At 31.4% G+C, this 19,125-nt stretch overlaps 1 protein-coding gene across 9 annotated transcripts in view; it reads right to left on the bottom strand.

Moving 5' to 3' along the window:
- The window catches only part of Chi (LIM domain-binding protein 2 Chi), a 146,667-nt gene that overhangs the window by 75,737 nt on the left and 51,805 nt on the right, over nt 1-19,125 (bottom strand). For 2 of the 9 annotated variants that reach the window (XM_089176402.1, XM_089176403.1), the window contains exons 1-2: nt 2,855-5,066; nt 1,758-2,818 (exon numbers count right to left, since the gene is read on the bottom strand). The exons of 2 other annotated variants lie outside the window; for them this stretch is intronic. In XM_089176402.1, the coding sequence (XP_089032528.1) occupies nt 1,758-2,677 (920 nt within the window). In that variant the 5' untranslated portion in view covers nt 2,678-2,818; nt 2,855-5,066. Of the gene's footprint in view, nt 1-1,757; nt 2,823-2,854; nt 5,172-19,125 lie in introns of those variants that run through there. 5 more of the 9 variants (XM_089176404.1, XM_089176399.1, XM_089176398.1 and 2 more) reach the window with 5 other exon arrangements.

The following is a 19,125-nucleotide window of genomic DNA, read 5'->3' as shown; positions in this document are numbered from 1 at the left end:
CACCAGCACGTGTCCCTGTCACTTCACTCAGTCAATAATTTCACCGACTAGTACGATTCAACTTTTACACCTCCTTTCACCTCCATCTTCGTCCTATACTTTTGTAATTTTCCTTCTAATCATTTTCCTCTTACCTTTCTAATTCAAACTCTAAAACCATTCACCAACCAAACGGTATGTTCAATTAAGTGATAGTTCTAACTTATTGAGCTTATCAAAAATAAATCATTATAAAAAAAAAAAAGAAAAAAGAAAGGAACAACAATTTTGTTCTCTCATGGTTTCTTAAATTGTTCTTAATCGATAATCTTCGTAGAATGAAAAGGACATCTTTTGAATTAGTCGTGCCGTAGAATAACGGTTCACCTAGAAGATCAGAAGTTAACAGGCAACACATCTCAAAGGAACGCGCGTCCTTCATGAATATAGTTGGCTGATGCTTGCAGCAGCCATGTCGCGTGGCACGTTCGAGAACGCACAAACGGTCGCCAGGAAGATCCTGACCGAGCTACGATAACGGATTCTTCGGTTATACTGTTACTACGCCCGGGAGAACTAACGTAAGTATCTACTCGGCGACGATTGGCATGGAACGAAGTATCGAACCGTAAAACAATATCCTTTAGAAAATGTACGACTAATTATGATTAGAAATCCACTCTTGGTTGAATCTGTAGATAACGTTTCAACGGTAAATGATAATTAATGGTACGAAATCACATCTAAGGTATCAACAAAAAGTATTCGAACATTTTAACATATTTTTTTTTGTTCTTCTTTTTATTACGATAGGATAAAGTTAAAATTAACCTTAAAAAGAGAGAGAGAGAGAGAGAAATGAAGGAAGTATTCAACGATTAGACGAAAAAAAAGAAAGCCACGTGATTAGAATAAATTCGAAGATGAAAAATAAATTCCAAGCGCGAAACGTCACGGAAGGATATCGAAAATAGCGATTATTGTAGGGACGAGTTAGCAAAACGTATGACGCATATCAATTATTATTATTAGTATTATCCGATTGGTTAGGAACTTCCTTTAACCATCTGGTTCTTCTTACTGTTCTCGATCATATAACGTAAGTTAAAATGAAATTAAGGAATTGTTGATAATGTAAAAAAGAAATTGTCATAATATTCTTTGACCAGTCAACTGTCGTAGGCATTCAACTCACGCTCAGATATGAAAGAAGTTGGCAGAGCAATCGATACACATTACACGAGCCATTCACCGTCGCGATACGGAAGTTACTGGCTAGAGAGAATTACGGGAAATCATAAAACTTGTCTGTGGTTTTGATTTTCACGCATGCAACCCCACGCATTCGGACACGCACGTACGAACGTACACACGACGCTCGAACGCGTATATGTGCATATTCTAACGCGAATAGGTCATGCTCTCTTTTTCAATAGAATTTCAGATATCCAAAGCATTGACTGCCCACAACAATACATTGCTCATAGGAGCACAACAAATACACATTAAAACATCGCGCGTTCAAGCTAGCGGATCGATCGTTCCACGTGACGTACACCTGTGCTTCTTTTCCCTACGGGTGACACTAAAACGTTACGTCACGTCACGTCACGAAGGCATACTTTTCTCTCGTTTCCCAACTTTTCTAATTACCCTGCTTGAAATCTAGCAAGGATTTCGTAGAATTGAAATAATAATAAAAAAAAAAGAAGGAAAGGAAGATGATCATTTTTCGATCGATTCGCATTAAAATGTGATCACTAATGATGTAAAATTACCTGAAATAATGAGATCCAAAAGGTGAACAATAAAATGGATCGTTGTGCATGTGTGGTTGTCCAGGTGCTTGAGGATGTCCATGAGGTCCCATTGGACCGCTCGGCCCAGGGCCGCACATTCCAGGAGCATTTTGAGGTTGCATACCAGCTGGGGCCATCATGCCAGCCGCATTCGGAGGCATCGGATGTGGGCCTGGATGATGAGGCGAGCCAACCATATGAGGGGCCGGATGATGGGGATGAGGCGAGGGTCCGCCGCCTGGCATATGTGGATGAGGCGCGTGCGGGGATCCGCTCATCATACCGTGGGGTGGCATAGGATGGGGACTCGGCGAGGCCCCGTTCAGATGAGGCCCCGTACCGACACCGGCGTGCGGCGTTGGAGGGCCACCGGCATGCGTCGGCGTTGTCGCCGGTTGTGGAGCCGGTAAATTCGGGGGCCCGGTTCCTGCTAGTGGCGGCAGCGGCCCGTTCGCCATGTTGTTCAACTGCGTGAGCGAGGCCGCGGCCGATGCCATTGCCTGGAGCGGATTCGTCGCGACGACGATGCTAGACGCCGTCGTGTTGTTGATGCTACTGTTGCTTAGACCGTTTCCGTTGCCGTTGTTCAAGTTGCCGAGGCCGTTTAAGGAGTTGCCACCGAGGATGCTACCGTTCCCGCCGTTGCTGTTGATCAATTGATTGTTTCCGTTGATATTATTGTTATTAATGTTGTTGTTGTTGTTGTTGTTGGTGCCGCTTATGCCGCCGCCGAGAGATTGCAGTGACGGCGGCAGCGGTGGCGAGCCGGCGGGGGACGCAGCCGGGCCCCCGAGGCACCGGCCCGACGGACCGGAGGCGGTTACGCTGTTGGCCGCTACCGGCACGCCGGCGTGGAGTGGTATTCCACCTGGGGGGCGCTGCGCCACCCTCACCGGCATCACTCCCCACTCCACGACCTGGCCCTTCTCACCCGCCCCGTAGAACTCGCGTCGAGATTTTCACCACTCCTCTCTGCTAGCTTACTCGCCTGCACGCTTGCTTGCTTCTTTGCCTGCCTGCCTGCCTGCCTGCCTGCCTGCCTGCCTGCCTGCCTGCCTGCCTGCCTGCCTGCCTACCTCTACGATCCTTCCAACCAACTCACCCTCTTCTCTCTTTCACTTCCTATCACTCTCTCTCTTTCTTTTTCTCAAACCACTTTTTCAATCGCTTCCACACTGCCTATCCTCTATCAACGAGAGAACTTTCTCGTCCCGCGTAAAACTACTTTTATACGTTTTATTGTTACTCCACCACTACCACCACGTGCCAGGACCAAAAGATGAATCTTCCTTTTCCTTAGGCTTATACTATTGTTTTTTTAAAATCATCTTCTTCATAATGATAAAAATATCCAAAAAGAAAATGAAGAAAATTACACCGAGAAGTCACTGATAATTTAAACACACCACCTTAGGTTTTACTCTTATCAAAGTAATATATCCTTTTGTTTTCTTCCTTTACGTAAATACAACGTATCCACCAAATCTTAAAACACTACAAAAAAAAATTCCTCTCACACTGATAAAGAAACTCTCGTATCGTCGTCTTTCGATTTGAAAATAAAAAACCGCGCGTACACAATTTCTTTTTCTTTTTATCTCTTGTTAAAATAAAAACACCGGTGGTCTCACTTTGATTATATAAAAAAAAAAAAAAAGAAAAAAAAATTAACAACCAACAACAACAACAACAACAATAACTATACAACAATAACAATAACAATAACAACAACAATAAGAATTAATATTAAAAAATGAGAAACACTGTGTGGTAACGTCGAAAACTTTCTTTCGATGATAGGACCCAAAAACAAAACAAAAACGCGTTTTTCTTCGCGTTTCACCACCACCCTTCTTCTGCTTGAACTATTTTTTATTTTTTTTTTCTGTCAGTGTCGTAAAACGATGGTGCTACTGTTCGTCGTAGAATTTATCAGGGATGATGTTGACGTTGATTTTTTTCTTCTTCATCTTTGACTACGACGACGACGACAGAGGTGTCAACAACGGCATATCCTTCGAGGCACGTGGCTATCGCCGCCGCGTTGACGGCGTCGCGACGCGTACCAACGCGGTTAACAGCCTCCATTCTTTTTCCTCTCCCACTCATCATTATTTCTATCTTCTTTCACTTATTGTCCCAATATTCTCTATACACTTTTCTCGTTGTTTCTCTGTCTATCTTACTAAACCATTGATCTCTCCCTTCCCACTGTCCTCTTCTCTCTTCTCTTTTTCTGTCTCTCTCTCTCTCTCTCACACACACACACACACTCTTTCTGTTCCCTCGATTCTACCAACGATGGCCGATCTCTCTCATCTCGTACGGACTCTTACTAACCAACCAAATCTCACGCTTGAACGTCGATAATCCAAACTTTCCATAATACAGTCTTGCATACTTTCTTTCTTTCTCTTTCCCCCACTCTTTAAATAACAATAATAATAATAATAATAATAATAATAATACTAATAATAATATTAATAATAAAATAATGATACTAATAATATTAATATTAATAATAAAAACCTATGTGTTATTTTAAATATATAAACTTATCCCTCTCGACGAATATAAAAAAAAAAAAAGAAAAAACACACATACACGCGATTTTATCTTCCCCCTTTTACTGGCTAATAATAGTAATATTATAATAATAGCACAATAATAATAATAATAATATATATATATAAAAAAAAAAATAAGTCAATAATATTTCTGGACGTACGATAGAATATAATTCCAATACGTAGCACGTAAATTTTAGGTTCTCTCGTTATAACAGATAATTCACATGATTAATAACACAAAAAACAAAATGTATATCCATCGACGGGCCGGCACAAACTACGGGCATAGTAGTTTACAATTCGTTTTTAAAGATCCCACTCGAGAATGTAAATCATCCGCACGGTGTTACAATAACAGCGTCAGGAGAAAATAACACACTCCCTCGACGAAAGCGGTCGCGTTACTGCAAGCTAGCAGGCGTGGCGGCGCTACTGTCAATTTAAGAGGGGAGAGGTAGAAGATTTGTAGTGGGGGAAAGCAACGCGCTACAACCAATAGAAGGGGATGGAAAACGAAAGAGAGAACGCCGATGTTCTGTGGAATACGGTGGGGAGCCACGTGAGCAACCGCGACGCCCGCCATCCAACGCAACTGCCCTAACCCTACGCGCGCCTAGCTACTACCCTTCCCGAAAACCCCTTTCAAAAGTACTCCCAACTCTACCTCCTACCAACTACCCTTCTTCCCTCTCACCGTTCTATCCTCATTCCTACCCCCCATCTCCTCTCTTTTACTAAACCCTATCCTCCTTCTCTCTTTCTCCAGATCCACCACCACCCCTAACGTTTTGTATATCAGCCGAACGTAGGTAATGTTGTACCTTCTTTCTTTCTTTCTCTCTCTCTCCCTCCCATTTCTTTCTTTTTCTTTTTTTTATCTACGGATTTTTTTTTTTTTGATAAAATAAATCATATTTTTTCGCTTGGAAATTTTTATTCTAATTGCTGAAATACGACCTTTTATATTATTTTTTTTTTCTTTTCACTTTTTTTGTACAACAACGTTATATTTCCATTCGTTCGTCACATATCCATCCATATTACTATCACTACTTACTACAGTTACTAATATATTAAAATTTGCATTATTAGTAGTCGCCATTATTATTGATATTATTATTATTATTATTATTATTATTATTATTATAATGCGTTATTCCTTTGTAGCAAATATTACTTTCGATATCCCTTACCAAATAATCAGCATTAATTTGTTATGCATTTTTCTTTTCGAATATTGTTCAATTAAATTATATTATTACTTTACATCGAATATCTCATTTCAAATGATTAATGTATCAACCGAGATATATTATTTATTTACTTTATTCTTTAGCTAATAAAAAAAAAAAAAAAGAAACAGAAACAAAAACATTTTTAAAATATCACTTTTATTATTCGTAAAAATAAAACGTGAAATGTGTGAAATGTGAAGATAGGAAAGATCAGAACGATTTAGAGATTCCGTTCGATAAATCGTCTCGATTTAAGTAAGACAGACTTGGGGGAGAGGAACGTATCTTCATCAAAGTCATCGAACGGAGACAAAGTTTCACTTTCCAAGCGATTCGAATCGCTTGTCGTGTCGGGATGTCGTCGAGGATTGATTCGAGGGTATCCACCGAGGATCAACGGGACTTCGGAAATCCGATTCGACGTAATCGGGGTCAAGTTGAACGCATTTGTACGCCTGACGAAAGAACAACGACCCTCTCCTCTCTCCTCTCTTCTTAACGCCTTTGGACGTGCATCCGACACGTTAAACTTTTGTCAAAGAAAATCTACCCGTGAAAAAAAAAAAAAAAGAAAAATAAAACACTTCAAAGTTATAAAAAAAAAAAAAAAAATCCTAAATATTTTGACGTTCTTGATGAAAACAAATCTAGTGTTTTACTAATCTTATATCAAACGTCTTTTTGTATAGGATTATTTACAAATATTTCAAGTGTTTAATTAATTCGATACTTTGATAAATTAATTGCCACATCAAAATCGTACAATAACAAAAGGTTTACTTTATAAATAAATAATAAATTTGTTAATAAGCTAATTGCTACACTTAATACACGTGTAATGCGTATTTTCTCTGTTAGAAGGATTAAATTAAGCTACAAATACGTCATAAAATTATAAACAATAATAAAAATATGTAGGAAGTACAGAAAATATTGTTCATTTAATCTCAAAATAGACTGTAATTGGAAAGAATAAAAAAGAATTCATTGATTTTTAAACGTAACAAACGTTCCACAAATATCCTCCCTTTACCTCACCCTAACAAAAACACCCACCCAATTCCACCACTATCATCAAATGAAGCCGATCTCTTTTCTACGTTCGCTCAAGCGTTACAGGGGAAAGTTTTGTGCATAGAAGAACACGATATATCTACTTAATGTGCATACGGAAGGACTCACCCACTTACGTGAGTTATAATACGTAATATATGTTCAAGTGGAAAAAAAGAAAAAAAAAAAAAAAGAAAAAAGAAACACTTCAATAAGAAAAAAACGTGACGTCTTACTACGGTGTGATCTTTGTATTATTTACAATCTTTGCTTTTGATATTTTCCTTCGACTTCTTTTTACTCGTAAAAATAAAACTTTACGAGATATAAGAAGGAGGAGAAGGAGGAGGAGGAGGAGGAGGAGGAGGAAGCGTTCCTCGAATTGTTACTCTTACTTCCCTAACATTTTCCGTAACGCGTTTCTGCTACCACGGAAGAAGAAGAAGAAGTCGTTGCAGACTTTCGCCAATGGCCACCTAAAGTGGAGTGCTTTGAAAGCGACATCCATAATCGTGTAAATCGTACCTTCTATGCTATATGCGTTTATACTTATGTTTCTATGTATTTATATATATAGATATAATGTGTATATGTAAGTGTAGAAGCTGCTACACCGTTTCTATGCATTTTTACATACTTGCACGTATGTAAAAATACGCATGTATCATATATATGTATATGTATATATATGGATGTTTAAAAGCTAACGATTGTCTCGCTCAATGTTTTACGATAAAAGGATGAAACACGGATACTTGCCTTTCATAATGAATTTAATACACTCGATGATAAAACGTATGGGTCTAGGGTATACTTTATTACCAACCTGTTTTCAAATTATCAAACCGCGACATTTAATGCGATAATTATATACGTTTATATTCATGATATCGTTGGTTATTAATTTACTTTTATATATATATATATATATATATATATATATATATATATATATATATATATAGGAACTAACGGAACTTAATTGTTTCCTATTGTGCAACGTGGGAACATAGAATGTTAGAATCAAATCATTGATCGAATTAATTTTAATTCAATATTTTTCTAGTAATCATTATTTTCTAGGGGGTGGAAAAGATGTATAGAAACAATATTTTCTTTTTCTTTGTATTAATAATGAATGTTAAAAATAAATAAAGTAGGAGGAGTAAAACAATTTTGTATATATATATATATATATATATAATAATTTAAGTAATTATTATAATGGTATTTAATATATTATATAATTAATTTAATTAACTATATTTTTAATTTTACTAAAAAAAAACAATTTTATATATATATGACAATTATATGAAGGGTTTTATGGAATATTAATCAAATTTGTATCCCTGTAATTTAGGTTAGGTTTTATTAGCTATTTACAACCATAAATTTTATTACCTGTAAATAGAGAAAGAGACAATTAAATAAAAAAAAAAAGAAATAATACACGAATTCGATTAAACGAATTTAGAAGAAAGAAAAAAAAAGTGATTTAAAACGAACAAACCTAATCGATGATTCGTTATCGTCCTATTCACCATGTTTATCGCTTAGTTCAAAGAAATATTTTAGGTTAGATTGATATTCTCGTTCAGAGATAAAAAAGAAAAAAATGGTAGAAGAAACATAATGTGTCATACTAAAAATAAAAAATATATCAGTTTTAAATTTTCATCATTGTATTATATCTTAAATAATATTATCGATATATATATATTATCTTAAGATAATATTTGAAAATATGAGATATGATTAAAATTTTTGAACACAAATTTTCCTTGTTTTTCTTGAATTAGATTTTTTTTTTTTTTTTTAATTTGAATTAGCTTTCTAAATTTTATTGTAAAATTATTTTAAAAAAAAAAATAGTCAAAACACTTGAACAACAACAACTTGAATTTAAGTAGAATACAAAATAAATAGATGAAAAAGGCTCTCAATGTTCTTTTATATACACAATAGGTAGAAATTCAGGTAAATCCTGTACAGCTTTTTTTTTCTCTCTTTTATTCTGGTATTCGTAGAATTTAGAGACAAGGTATGAGTATCAATCTTTGTTGATTTAAAACCAGGTATAAACTGAAATTCTATCCATTCGATGAAGATGAATAAAAGAATAAAAAAAAAAGGAAACAACCGAAGATGATTTCAATGACGTTTGCGCATTTTCCACAATTATACGCTTTCATTAACAATGAATTTATAGAGAAGAATAAGATAATAAAATATTATTGAGATTATAAAAAGTGAAAGTTAACATAGAAAGAGAAAACTACGTTCTAGTATATTTTATTGTTATTTTATCCTCTTCTCACCCCCTCTCCCCTCTCCCCACTCCCTTCGTAACGAAAATAATTGTCAACTGTGTAATTTGGAAAGAAAAGGGACAAAGATTCTTTCAAAATACCCTGCCATAAATTTCATCTCTTTTGTTAAAATGACATTTTTCTTTTCAACAAATTTGTTGAAATTCAATGAAAGTTTCCTCTTTTAAAGAAAGAAAAAAAAAATAAAATATAATAAAATAGTCATCACGGATCTGCAACGAGTATCATCTGAGATACTATGTTTGTAACATGCGACTTGGTACACTGGTTACGTCATGATAACTGTCTTCTGGTTACATAAAACAATGACGAATAATTAATGTGTTCCTTGAAGCCGAACCATGCAATGTTTCTTCTTCCTTCAATAGTGCAAGAAGATATACATACGCATATATATATACATACATGAGTTATAAATTAAACGTTTCGATGAATTCTCCTATAGTGAATGATCATTTCTTGGTACAATTTATTTATTTTTTTTTTTATTATTCTCTTTTAAAACAAATACATAAAGTTTAATATATCTACTACTCGCGTTTGAAGTTGAGAAAAAAAAAAAACAAACAAAAAGTAATAATAATTTCACTGAGTTAGAAAATTGTATTTTATTAACGTGGGTGATGATGATTGGTGGTGTTTTTGAGCAACACATCACTAACGTCTTTCTAGCATTGGTATTTCAAATGAGTATGTATGTGTACGAGAATGAGAAAGAAAGATAGAGATAAAATGAGGGTGCGAGGGTGTGAGAAGGAAGGAGAGGCAGGTAGGTCCGGTCTTGGATAGGCTACCAAGAATTCTCTCTCTGGGACCATTAATCTGGCCTTTGCGACACCCGGCTTGCTCCCCTGCACGTCTCTACACTCTGCTCTTGCTCGCCTGAAGTCCTAAAGTTTTCGGGCCCAGGTAGGAATGTACTTTTCTACAGACCCAACCTGATCCAAAGGAGGCAACGTCATTGTCCGAAAACGGTAATGGACCTACCTTCGAACTGCCGGCTGGCAATGCCGACGACCGACCCAACGGCTGCTGCCGTTGTTACCCAGTTATTGCTTTTCGTTTCGAGGCCAATCATACAAAGAATATCTTAACCTCTTCATCTCTTCTTGGTCAAAACGTTACACATTTTCTTTTCAAAATCATGTTTAAGTATTTATTTATCACGATTTAATGCTCAATTCTCAACCTAAATGCATCACTCGATCAATTCGATATGTGTACAACAAACAACATTAAATAAAACGTTAATAAATTTCATTCATTTTCTTATATATATATATATATATATATATATATATATATATATATATATATATATTCTAGGTTTCTAGGTACTTTAAGTTTTCAGTAGATGGCACTGTATTACAATTCAATTATTTCGATATATTAACGACCTACGTTTTCTTTTCTTTTCAGATTTATATATGACATAACTAACCTAACCTTTTTATATGTTTTCGTGTATTATTATTTAATGTATTCCATTATAATTATGGTATTATTTTGTGTGTTATTAACTTAGTATATACCCATAGTTTTTATTGCAATTATTTTGTATTTATTATTACTAATTTAATGATTTGTTATATAAAGTTTATCTAAGTCTCTATGTACCGTAATTTTTCAATAGATGGAACTGTATTACAATTCAATTATCTTGTTTTTTTTTAGATTTACATACGACATAATTAACCCCTTAATTTAAATATATTTTCGTGTATTATTATTTTATATATTCCATTCTTATTGTGGTATTACTTTTGTGTTGTTATAATTTACTAAATCATTTATAGAATTATATTAAATTAATATTTTATAACAAAGCTCACAGAGCCAACACTTGGCCGAAGCATCTTAGATTTCTAACAGAAATACTTCAAACAGGGGGTGGGGGGGGGTGTTGTAAAAAAAGAAATTATTTACTCGTATAAGATAGTACAATTAGAAACCAAATAAAGACAACACGAGTTCACAGACGAGTGAGTTCGCAAAGGAACGCGTATGTGATTTCGGTTACGCCATGTGCCTGTACGTTGACCTCCAGATAAAGGTAAAAGAAAAAGACGGACAGTGAAATAGAGTGAATGAGAAAGAGAGTATCTACAAGAGAAAAAGAGAGAGAGAGAGACAGTGAGAGAGAAGGAAAGAGAAGGGGAAGGAAGCAGAGTATACTAGAAGCAGGGTAGAGATGGTTGAAGCATAGAAAGAGAGAAAGAGAGAAAGATAGAGAAAGATGTAAAGGACAAATCGAAAGGAGGAAGAGGAAGAAAAAAAGAACATTTACTCATCGTTCGTTATTTCTTTCTTTCTTTCTTTCTTTCTTACTTACTTTCTTACTCTTACTTGAGAAAACCTACCTCGATTCTCTCATACGTGTTGCTCTACCATCGAAAAGAAACGAAGACAAACCTCCTCCTGGATGATTGAAGAAAAAAAAAAGAGAAAGAGAAAGAGAGAGAGAGAGAGAGAGAGAGAGAGAGAGAAACTGAGAACTCACTTTGCAACGATTGGCATATAACGTTTTGTGTACATAGCAAGTAGGAAGAGTATGAGTCCTGGGTAGAAACATCTTCACGTAAGATGCGGGATACTCTTTGACCACTTTAAGAAACACTCTAGGGACGTTTATCAATACATGAAGAAGGACTGGTAGAACTGGGGAGGGAGGGAGGGAGGGGGAAGGGGGTTAAGGGGAAAGAGGAATAAAATAAAATAAAAAAAGGAGAAAGGAAAAAAACAGAAGGAAGGAAGAGAAGGAGGAACAGGAGGAAAAGGAGGAGGAGGAGGAGGAGAAACGTTCGTAAAAATATTCGGCTCGATAAAAGCGCAGATTGCGGTGCGTGTTTACGGTCACCGTTATTTACGGTTCTTTTAAACCGCGATCGAGATATCGCGATGAATTTCTTACCACAAACGTTGTTCGAATGAACGAACCAACCAACGAACGAACGAACGAACGAACGAACGAATCAACGAACTACATACATAATATGTAAATAACTATATATGTATTTATGTATTTATATGTACGTGTGTATGTAGTGTAATATTTTATAATTCAGATAAGTCGTAAAAACCGTAGATGTTGCTCGAAATAATTAATATAAACATTTTTTGATATTAACATATAAAAATAATAATATTATATATATATATATATATATATATATATATATATATATATATATATCATAGTAATTATAATTATAATATAATTATAATAATAATATAGAATAATATGTTATACGTAAATAATATATTTTATAAATAAGATATTATAAAAATGATTTATTAATATTTTTAAACTAACAAAATAATATCTATTAAATAATATATATAATAATTATAATTTATATATATATATAGATAAAATAGTATAAATTCAATTAATTAATTAATAAAGAAATTAATAATATAAAATAATATATTATATATATATATATATATATATATATATATATATATATATATATATATATATATGAATAATATTTTATAAATAACATGTTATAAAAATTATTTATTTAGTATTTTATAAATAAATAATATTTATTAAATAATATATAATAATTATATATAATAATCACAATATATATATACATATATAGAATAGTATAAATTAAATTAATTAATTAATAATGAAATTAATAATATATAATAATAATAAACAGTTATATATAGTTAAACTATAATTTTTTTTTTTTAAATAACAAAGTAATATACATACAAATTTTACACTAACATACAAAAATGATATAAAGATAGAATAGTTAAACTAAAAAAAGAGAAAATCTATTTGTAAAGGTCAGTAAAGAAGAGAAAAGAAAAGAACAAATCTTCTATGAACAACACACATTTCACTTCTATTCGTTTTCATAGTTCTCGATGAAAAAAATGTTACTTTTTAAAAACCCTAAATCAATATAGACAAAGTCTATCTTAAAGATTAGATAACCTTCGTTCAGAAAACTTTGAAACGAGAAAAACCTCTTATTTCTCTTTTCCAAGAATTAACAAGGCACAGGTATCGAAACGATATAAACGAAAGTTATTTTTATTTCTTTTGTTCAAAATCAAATATTCAATTTTATACCTTTAAATATACCTACAGTCCCTTTTGCAAATTAAATGTATTAATTTTATCATTAATTGTAGTACTTAATTCTAATTTAATTTTTTTCATATTTTAACAAATCAATAAAATTATTTATAAATCTAATTGATCATTTTTCAAGAATTAATACATTTTACAAAATAATATTAATAATAATTATTATAATAATATTTTGTGTGAATTAATAATATTCATAATAATTGTGAATAAATAATATTAATTAAATTATTATTATAATAATTATTAACATATATATATATTCTTGTTATTATAAATATTTTTTTAATATTATAATATACATTTTATAAACAATCGATTTTTATACCACGAATCAATGGAAAACGCAACTTTTAAATTAAATTACAATTTTATGTTACTTTTCTATTTGTTCATTTCTATTATTATTATCAATTTATAGAAAATGAGAACGTTAAAGATAGAATGACACGAGAAGAGACAAAAATAGAAACGATCAACGTTAACCATCCGATTATGATCGACTTTCAATTCTATGGTTGAATTTGATAAAACTGTTGATGTTATAGTTTGCTGTAGCTGCTGTTGCAGTAAACATTCATGCAAGCAAGTGCATCGGACGAATGCGATAACGTTCATGGTGGTACTTTTCAATTACGATGTAATTAAACAGAAATCAACGAGTTACAAACGTGAGAGAAAATTTTCAACTGTATTTTTTCTGTTTTTTTTTTTTTTTTTTTTTTTTTTCTAGATACATCTATCTTCTACTAAATGATGAAATAATACTTTGATAAAAGTTTTTTTTTTTTTTTTATCATCATCAATCATTTTCCCAAACTAAATTATTGATCACTCGTTCGATCACGACATTTATGAAAATGATTAAACGAAAATAAACGAAGTATCTGAAAAAACAGATGATTAAAAAATTCATCTGTTCATTTATGTTTTATACATTTAACAGTAATTAATATATTAAACATCATTGTGTATATAAAGAGAATGAACAATAAATGTGATATATAAATAATTATCGTTATTTATGATTTAGTAGCAAAAACCAAAAAAAAAACAAAAAATGGGACATGATGCAACTGCATTTGTCTTTTGCTAATTAAAAAAACATCGAATGGGGGAAAACAATGCAGTTTACAATTCGTAGGATTACAATTACCAATTAATATTTTTCGTCTATTTGGAAAAATAAAATAGATATTATAATTACATATATAATATTATAAATAATTATATTTTTTAATTTATTATTATACTTATTACAATATATTATATTGTTTTATATAAAAAGTAGTTATATATATATTAGGGGTGCCCCGCCACGCGTTGCTGTGGCTCACAATCAGTCCGATACACACATCTTTAAGTCATAATTCGCAATAAAATAATATTGCAATTATAAATTAAGATATCAACTATCCTATCTTTCAAGTTGAACGAAACTGCACAAAGTGTGCAAAATTTGATTAAAATCGGTTCAGTAGTTTAGGAGTCCATTGCGAACAAACAACGTGACACTTAATTTATATATATTAAGAAGATATATAATATTATATAATATATTAATTTATATTAATTTCCTATAATTATACATTTTTATTAATATATACTAATATATTAAGTCACATTAAATATGAAATGTTTGATTTTGATATGAAAATAATACGAGTAATCAGACATTTCATAGTTAAAAACCTAATATATATATATTACTCACTGTATACAAGAATTACGTATTATACTATATAATTATTATTATTTATGAGTCATGTGTAAAATACTTGTTATATTTAACACATTAATTCATTGTGTAGGTAGCTTTTAAGCACGCGTAATACGCAAAGCACGAATGTACTTACAAAAAGAAGAAGAAGAAGAAGGTGTCTTCTTCTCTTCGAGAGAAACTCGTATCTACACTTTCGGTGTTCACCTACAAGATTACTTATCGCATGAAACAAGGTACTCTACTTAAAATAAAATCAAAAATAAAAAAAAAACAAATAAATAAAAAACAAAAACAAAAAAAGAAGATTCAATCGAATCACACACGTGTTCTTTAACCCATCTTATTTTTTTCTTCACTTAATTTTTGTATTTTGCTTATTTTTTTTTTTTTGCTGTTTTTTCCTTTTCAAAATTTCTTCTTCTTCTTCTTCTATCGACATTCTCAATGTTGTTTATTTTATTATTTCACTATATATAATTAATTTTTTATTTTTATTTTTACGACATTCATCGTCTCTCATTGTTCATAAAAATTGGGATGGTGGTAATGGTGGTGAAGATAGTGGGGGGGAATATTTAAGAAACACGTGTGTTTCGTGCTAGAAATTTACTTCGATTGTAGGCAAAAAAAGAAGAAGATGAAGAAGAAGAAGGTGGAAAGAAAAATAAAAAAAAGAGTGGAGGTGGGGGGGGGGAGGTAGGGAGGGAGACCACGCGCGCCATTAACCAAGCAAGGCGAGGTGTAATAAAGGTGCTCTTGCTCTGTGGATAAAAAAAAATAAAAAAAACAACGTGCCCTTTTCAGATGCTAAGGTATTCCTCATTCGATCGGTCTAATGGTTCCGTGTTCCGATGTTATTCCGACTTTTTACAAGATAGTGAAAGACGTTGTATTTTTATTACGTTATCTTTCTCTCTCTCTCTCTCTCTCTTTCTTTTTTTTTTCTACCTCCCCTACCCCATCTCTTACAGCTATAGAAACATACCACCGTAACCTCCATAACCTTCGTGTTTCTGTCTTCATCGAAGTCTTCATTTGTGTGTTTTCTTTTTATAAGAATATTCTTTAGTAATTTTTTGGTTTTCAAGGTCGCGTCAAAAAAATTAAAATAATATTTATAAAAAGAAAGAGGATAATATTTATATTTAAATATGAATTATTGACATATATGAAATTATAAATCTATTACTTTTATTGATAATTTTATTAAATTAAAAAAATTATTATATTTATTTTTAACAATAAAATAATATAATTTATATAAAAAATAAAATTTATATTAACCTTTTGCACTCCGTACAACTTTTGACGCTGAGTAGCAGCAACTTCGCGCGACTTCCCAACAGAAATGGCACATTTACAGACCCTCGTATTATTTAGTATAACTTTGGAACCAAGTAACGGATTTTAATGATATTGGACTTATATTAATCTGTAGACATCAAGGAACATATTTATCTAAAGAACTTTTACTAAAAAAAACTTATTTACCTAAAGAATGTGTGTGTGTGTGTAATAGCGTTGCAATTGAAACAAAGTGAGCGCCGTTTCATTGTATTTGAAATGTAACACTATTTGATAATATTTCTTTGTACATAATCAATCTCATTATAAAATACTAGATATGCTTTTATAAAAACCTTTCTTTTACAAATTCTTATCACTTTTCTCAAGTTTCACCAAAAAATTCTCGGATCGTCGTGAACACGCGTCTCGCATTTTCTTCTAACACAAAACCCACTGACACTTTTTTTTTATATATCTTTAATATTTTACTATATTTTGATTCGATGTCTTGTGCTATTTTAAGAGAAAACCTCAGAGAAACATGCATGTCTCAAAAAGTAGTACTAAAATAACTTAATTCCTCGTAATCACTAATAATTTATTGTCTCATACGTTGAGACATCGGAGTGATAGGCTAAAATCACAATGTCTCATACGGTGAGACAGCAAAGTACAAAGGGTTAATTTATACAAATACAAATAATTTTCAAATATATTTATTTATATATATATATATATATATATATATATACACATATATAAAAATTTTGCAAATATCATAACACAATTGAAAATATTCATTCTTTTTCAAATTAACAGAAAAGTTTTATTCATATTACTCACTTCTATATGAATACTCACAATATATAAATGTACACGTATATATATATATATACTGTATATATGCACGAACATGTATGATTATACATAGATGCAAGAGGACAAGTAAATTAGTGACTGCAAATTCGTGTGACAGTGTCGAATGAATTTGTTTTCTATTCGTTGTGGGAACGAGCAATTAAATTATAATTACTGACGAGTGTGACACAGCAGCATGCGAAATTTCTCTATCTCTCTCTCTCTCTCCCTCTCTCTCTCTCTCTCTCTCTCTCTCTCTCTCTCTCTCCCTCTCTCTCTCTCTCTCTGTTTCTCTTTCATCTCTCTTTATCTATCCATCTATCTCAGCAAATTCCTCGTTTCCGTGGCACACCGTCATTGAACGGACGAGTGTCACGCTCTTGTACGAAGGTTTCTAGAGTACTCTAAGCTCGATATACTTAGTGGTTACCCAATCACCCTCAATCTGGGCCACAACTATCTAGTAACTCCTTGGTTGACACCATCCTAGGATACACAAGGCGCGTGGTCCTTCGTGAATTAGATCGAAGTTTCAATTCATGGCTGTTGGTCAAGGTATTTTCTCTCTCTCTCTCTCTCTCTCTCTCTCTCTCACTCTCTTTATCATTCCAGTTTAGTCTCTTACTCTTGTTCTATCTTACATTGCATTCGTGCTTATCACCACCCTCTACGCGAGCATTGAAGTTACCGTAATATCAACGAACAAATACGCACACTTGTGTTTGAATTTAAGTAACAATAATCTTACTATTCTAATCACCTAGTTTTTTGTCTATTATATTTTTTAATTGATATGTTTATTTATTATTTATTTACTCGATTAAGTGGAAATTGTATTTCATTAAATAAAAAAGTAGCATTGAAGTTACCGTAATATCTACGAAGAAGTACGCACACTTGTGTTTGAATTTAAGTAACAATAATCTTACTATTCTAATCACCTAGTTTTTTGTCTATTATATTTTTTAATTGATATGTTTATTTATTATTTATTTATTCGATTAAGTGGAAATTGTATTTCATTAAATAAAAAAATAGCATTGAAGTTACCGTAATATCTACGAAGAAGTACGCACACTTGTGTTTGAATTTAAGTAACAATAATTTTACTATTCTAATAACCTAATATTTTTTTTTATCATATTTTTTATTTAAAGCATTTGTTAATATTTATTTGATTAAAGAAAAATTGTATTTTATTAAATAAACAAAAATTTAGAGTCAATTGTTTGTTTAGTCTTCTCATTCAAATCACCTAACTTCTTCTCTATTATATTATATTTTTTAATTCACACTTTTCTTTATTATTTATTTGATTAAACAAAAATTGTATTTTATGAACAAACAAAAATTAAAAATTAAAAATTCACGTTCAATTGCGTTTAGCAAATTTTTATTTGCAAGAAACGTGTAGCAATTTAATATAAAAAAAAAAAAAAAATCAAATTGTTTGATTTCATTTATCTTTTTTTTTTTTTCTTTATGGCTAAGAGACTACAAATTTTTTTATAATAAATTCTGTATAATATTCTACGTTAAAAGTAGAAGTAAATTTTGTTATCTAAAATATTTTTATTATACATCTTTAATTTTTTTTAACGCATATTACTTTTTTTCTATTAATATTTTATTTTATTTTATTCTTTAGAAAATTAATATAGAATAATTTAATAATATTCATATTTTTCGAGCAACACGAAATAAAAAAATTATTTTCACGCTACGTGAAGTGAAAAAAAAATTCTCAAACAAATAATTATAATTATACAGAAAATTAATAACATTCCTATAATTACCGTATATTTTGAATATTCAATTAATTCTATACCTTCACCCAAAATATTATACATATATATATATATATATATTTCGTACAATTTTTAATAATAAAATTAATTAATAATTAAAACGAAAATATCGATAAAATATCGAACATTTATATAAAAAGAAAAATTCCCTATTTTTTTTTTTATTTTAATGTTGTCAATTATCATTAAAATAATTGAAACATTGACAAAAAAAAAAAAAAATAGAACAAAACTCAAAGATAATTTAATTCAATTTTTTCAATTTATATTCCCTGACGAAATAATAAGAGTTTCAAGAGAAGGTTACCAGGTCATTTTCAAAATGTTTTGTCATGTCCGCGTGTACTTTCGAAGCACAGTATATTT

The sequence above is a fragment of the Polistes dominula genome, unplaced genomic scaffold (genome assembly GCF_049000335.1).
Source record: "Polistes dominula isolate Pdom_NZ unplaced genomic scaffold, Pdom_raw_medaka contig_25, whole genome shotgun sequence".
NCBI lineage: Eukaryota > Metazoa > Arthropoda > Insecta > Hymenoptera > Vespidae > Polistes > Polistes dominula.
Note: the sequence above shows the minus strand (reverse complement) of the source record. Positions and strands in the feature narration are given on the sequence as shown.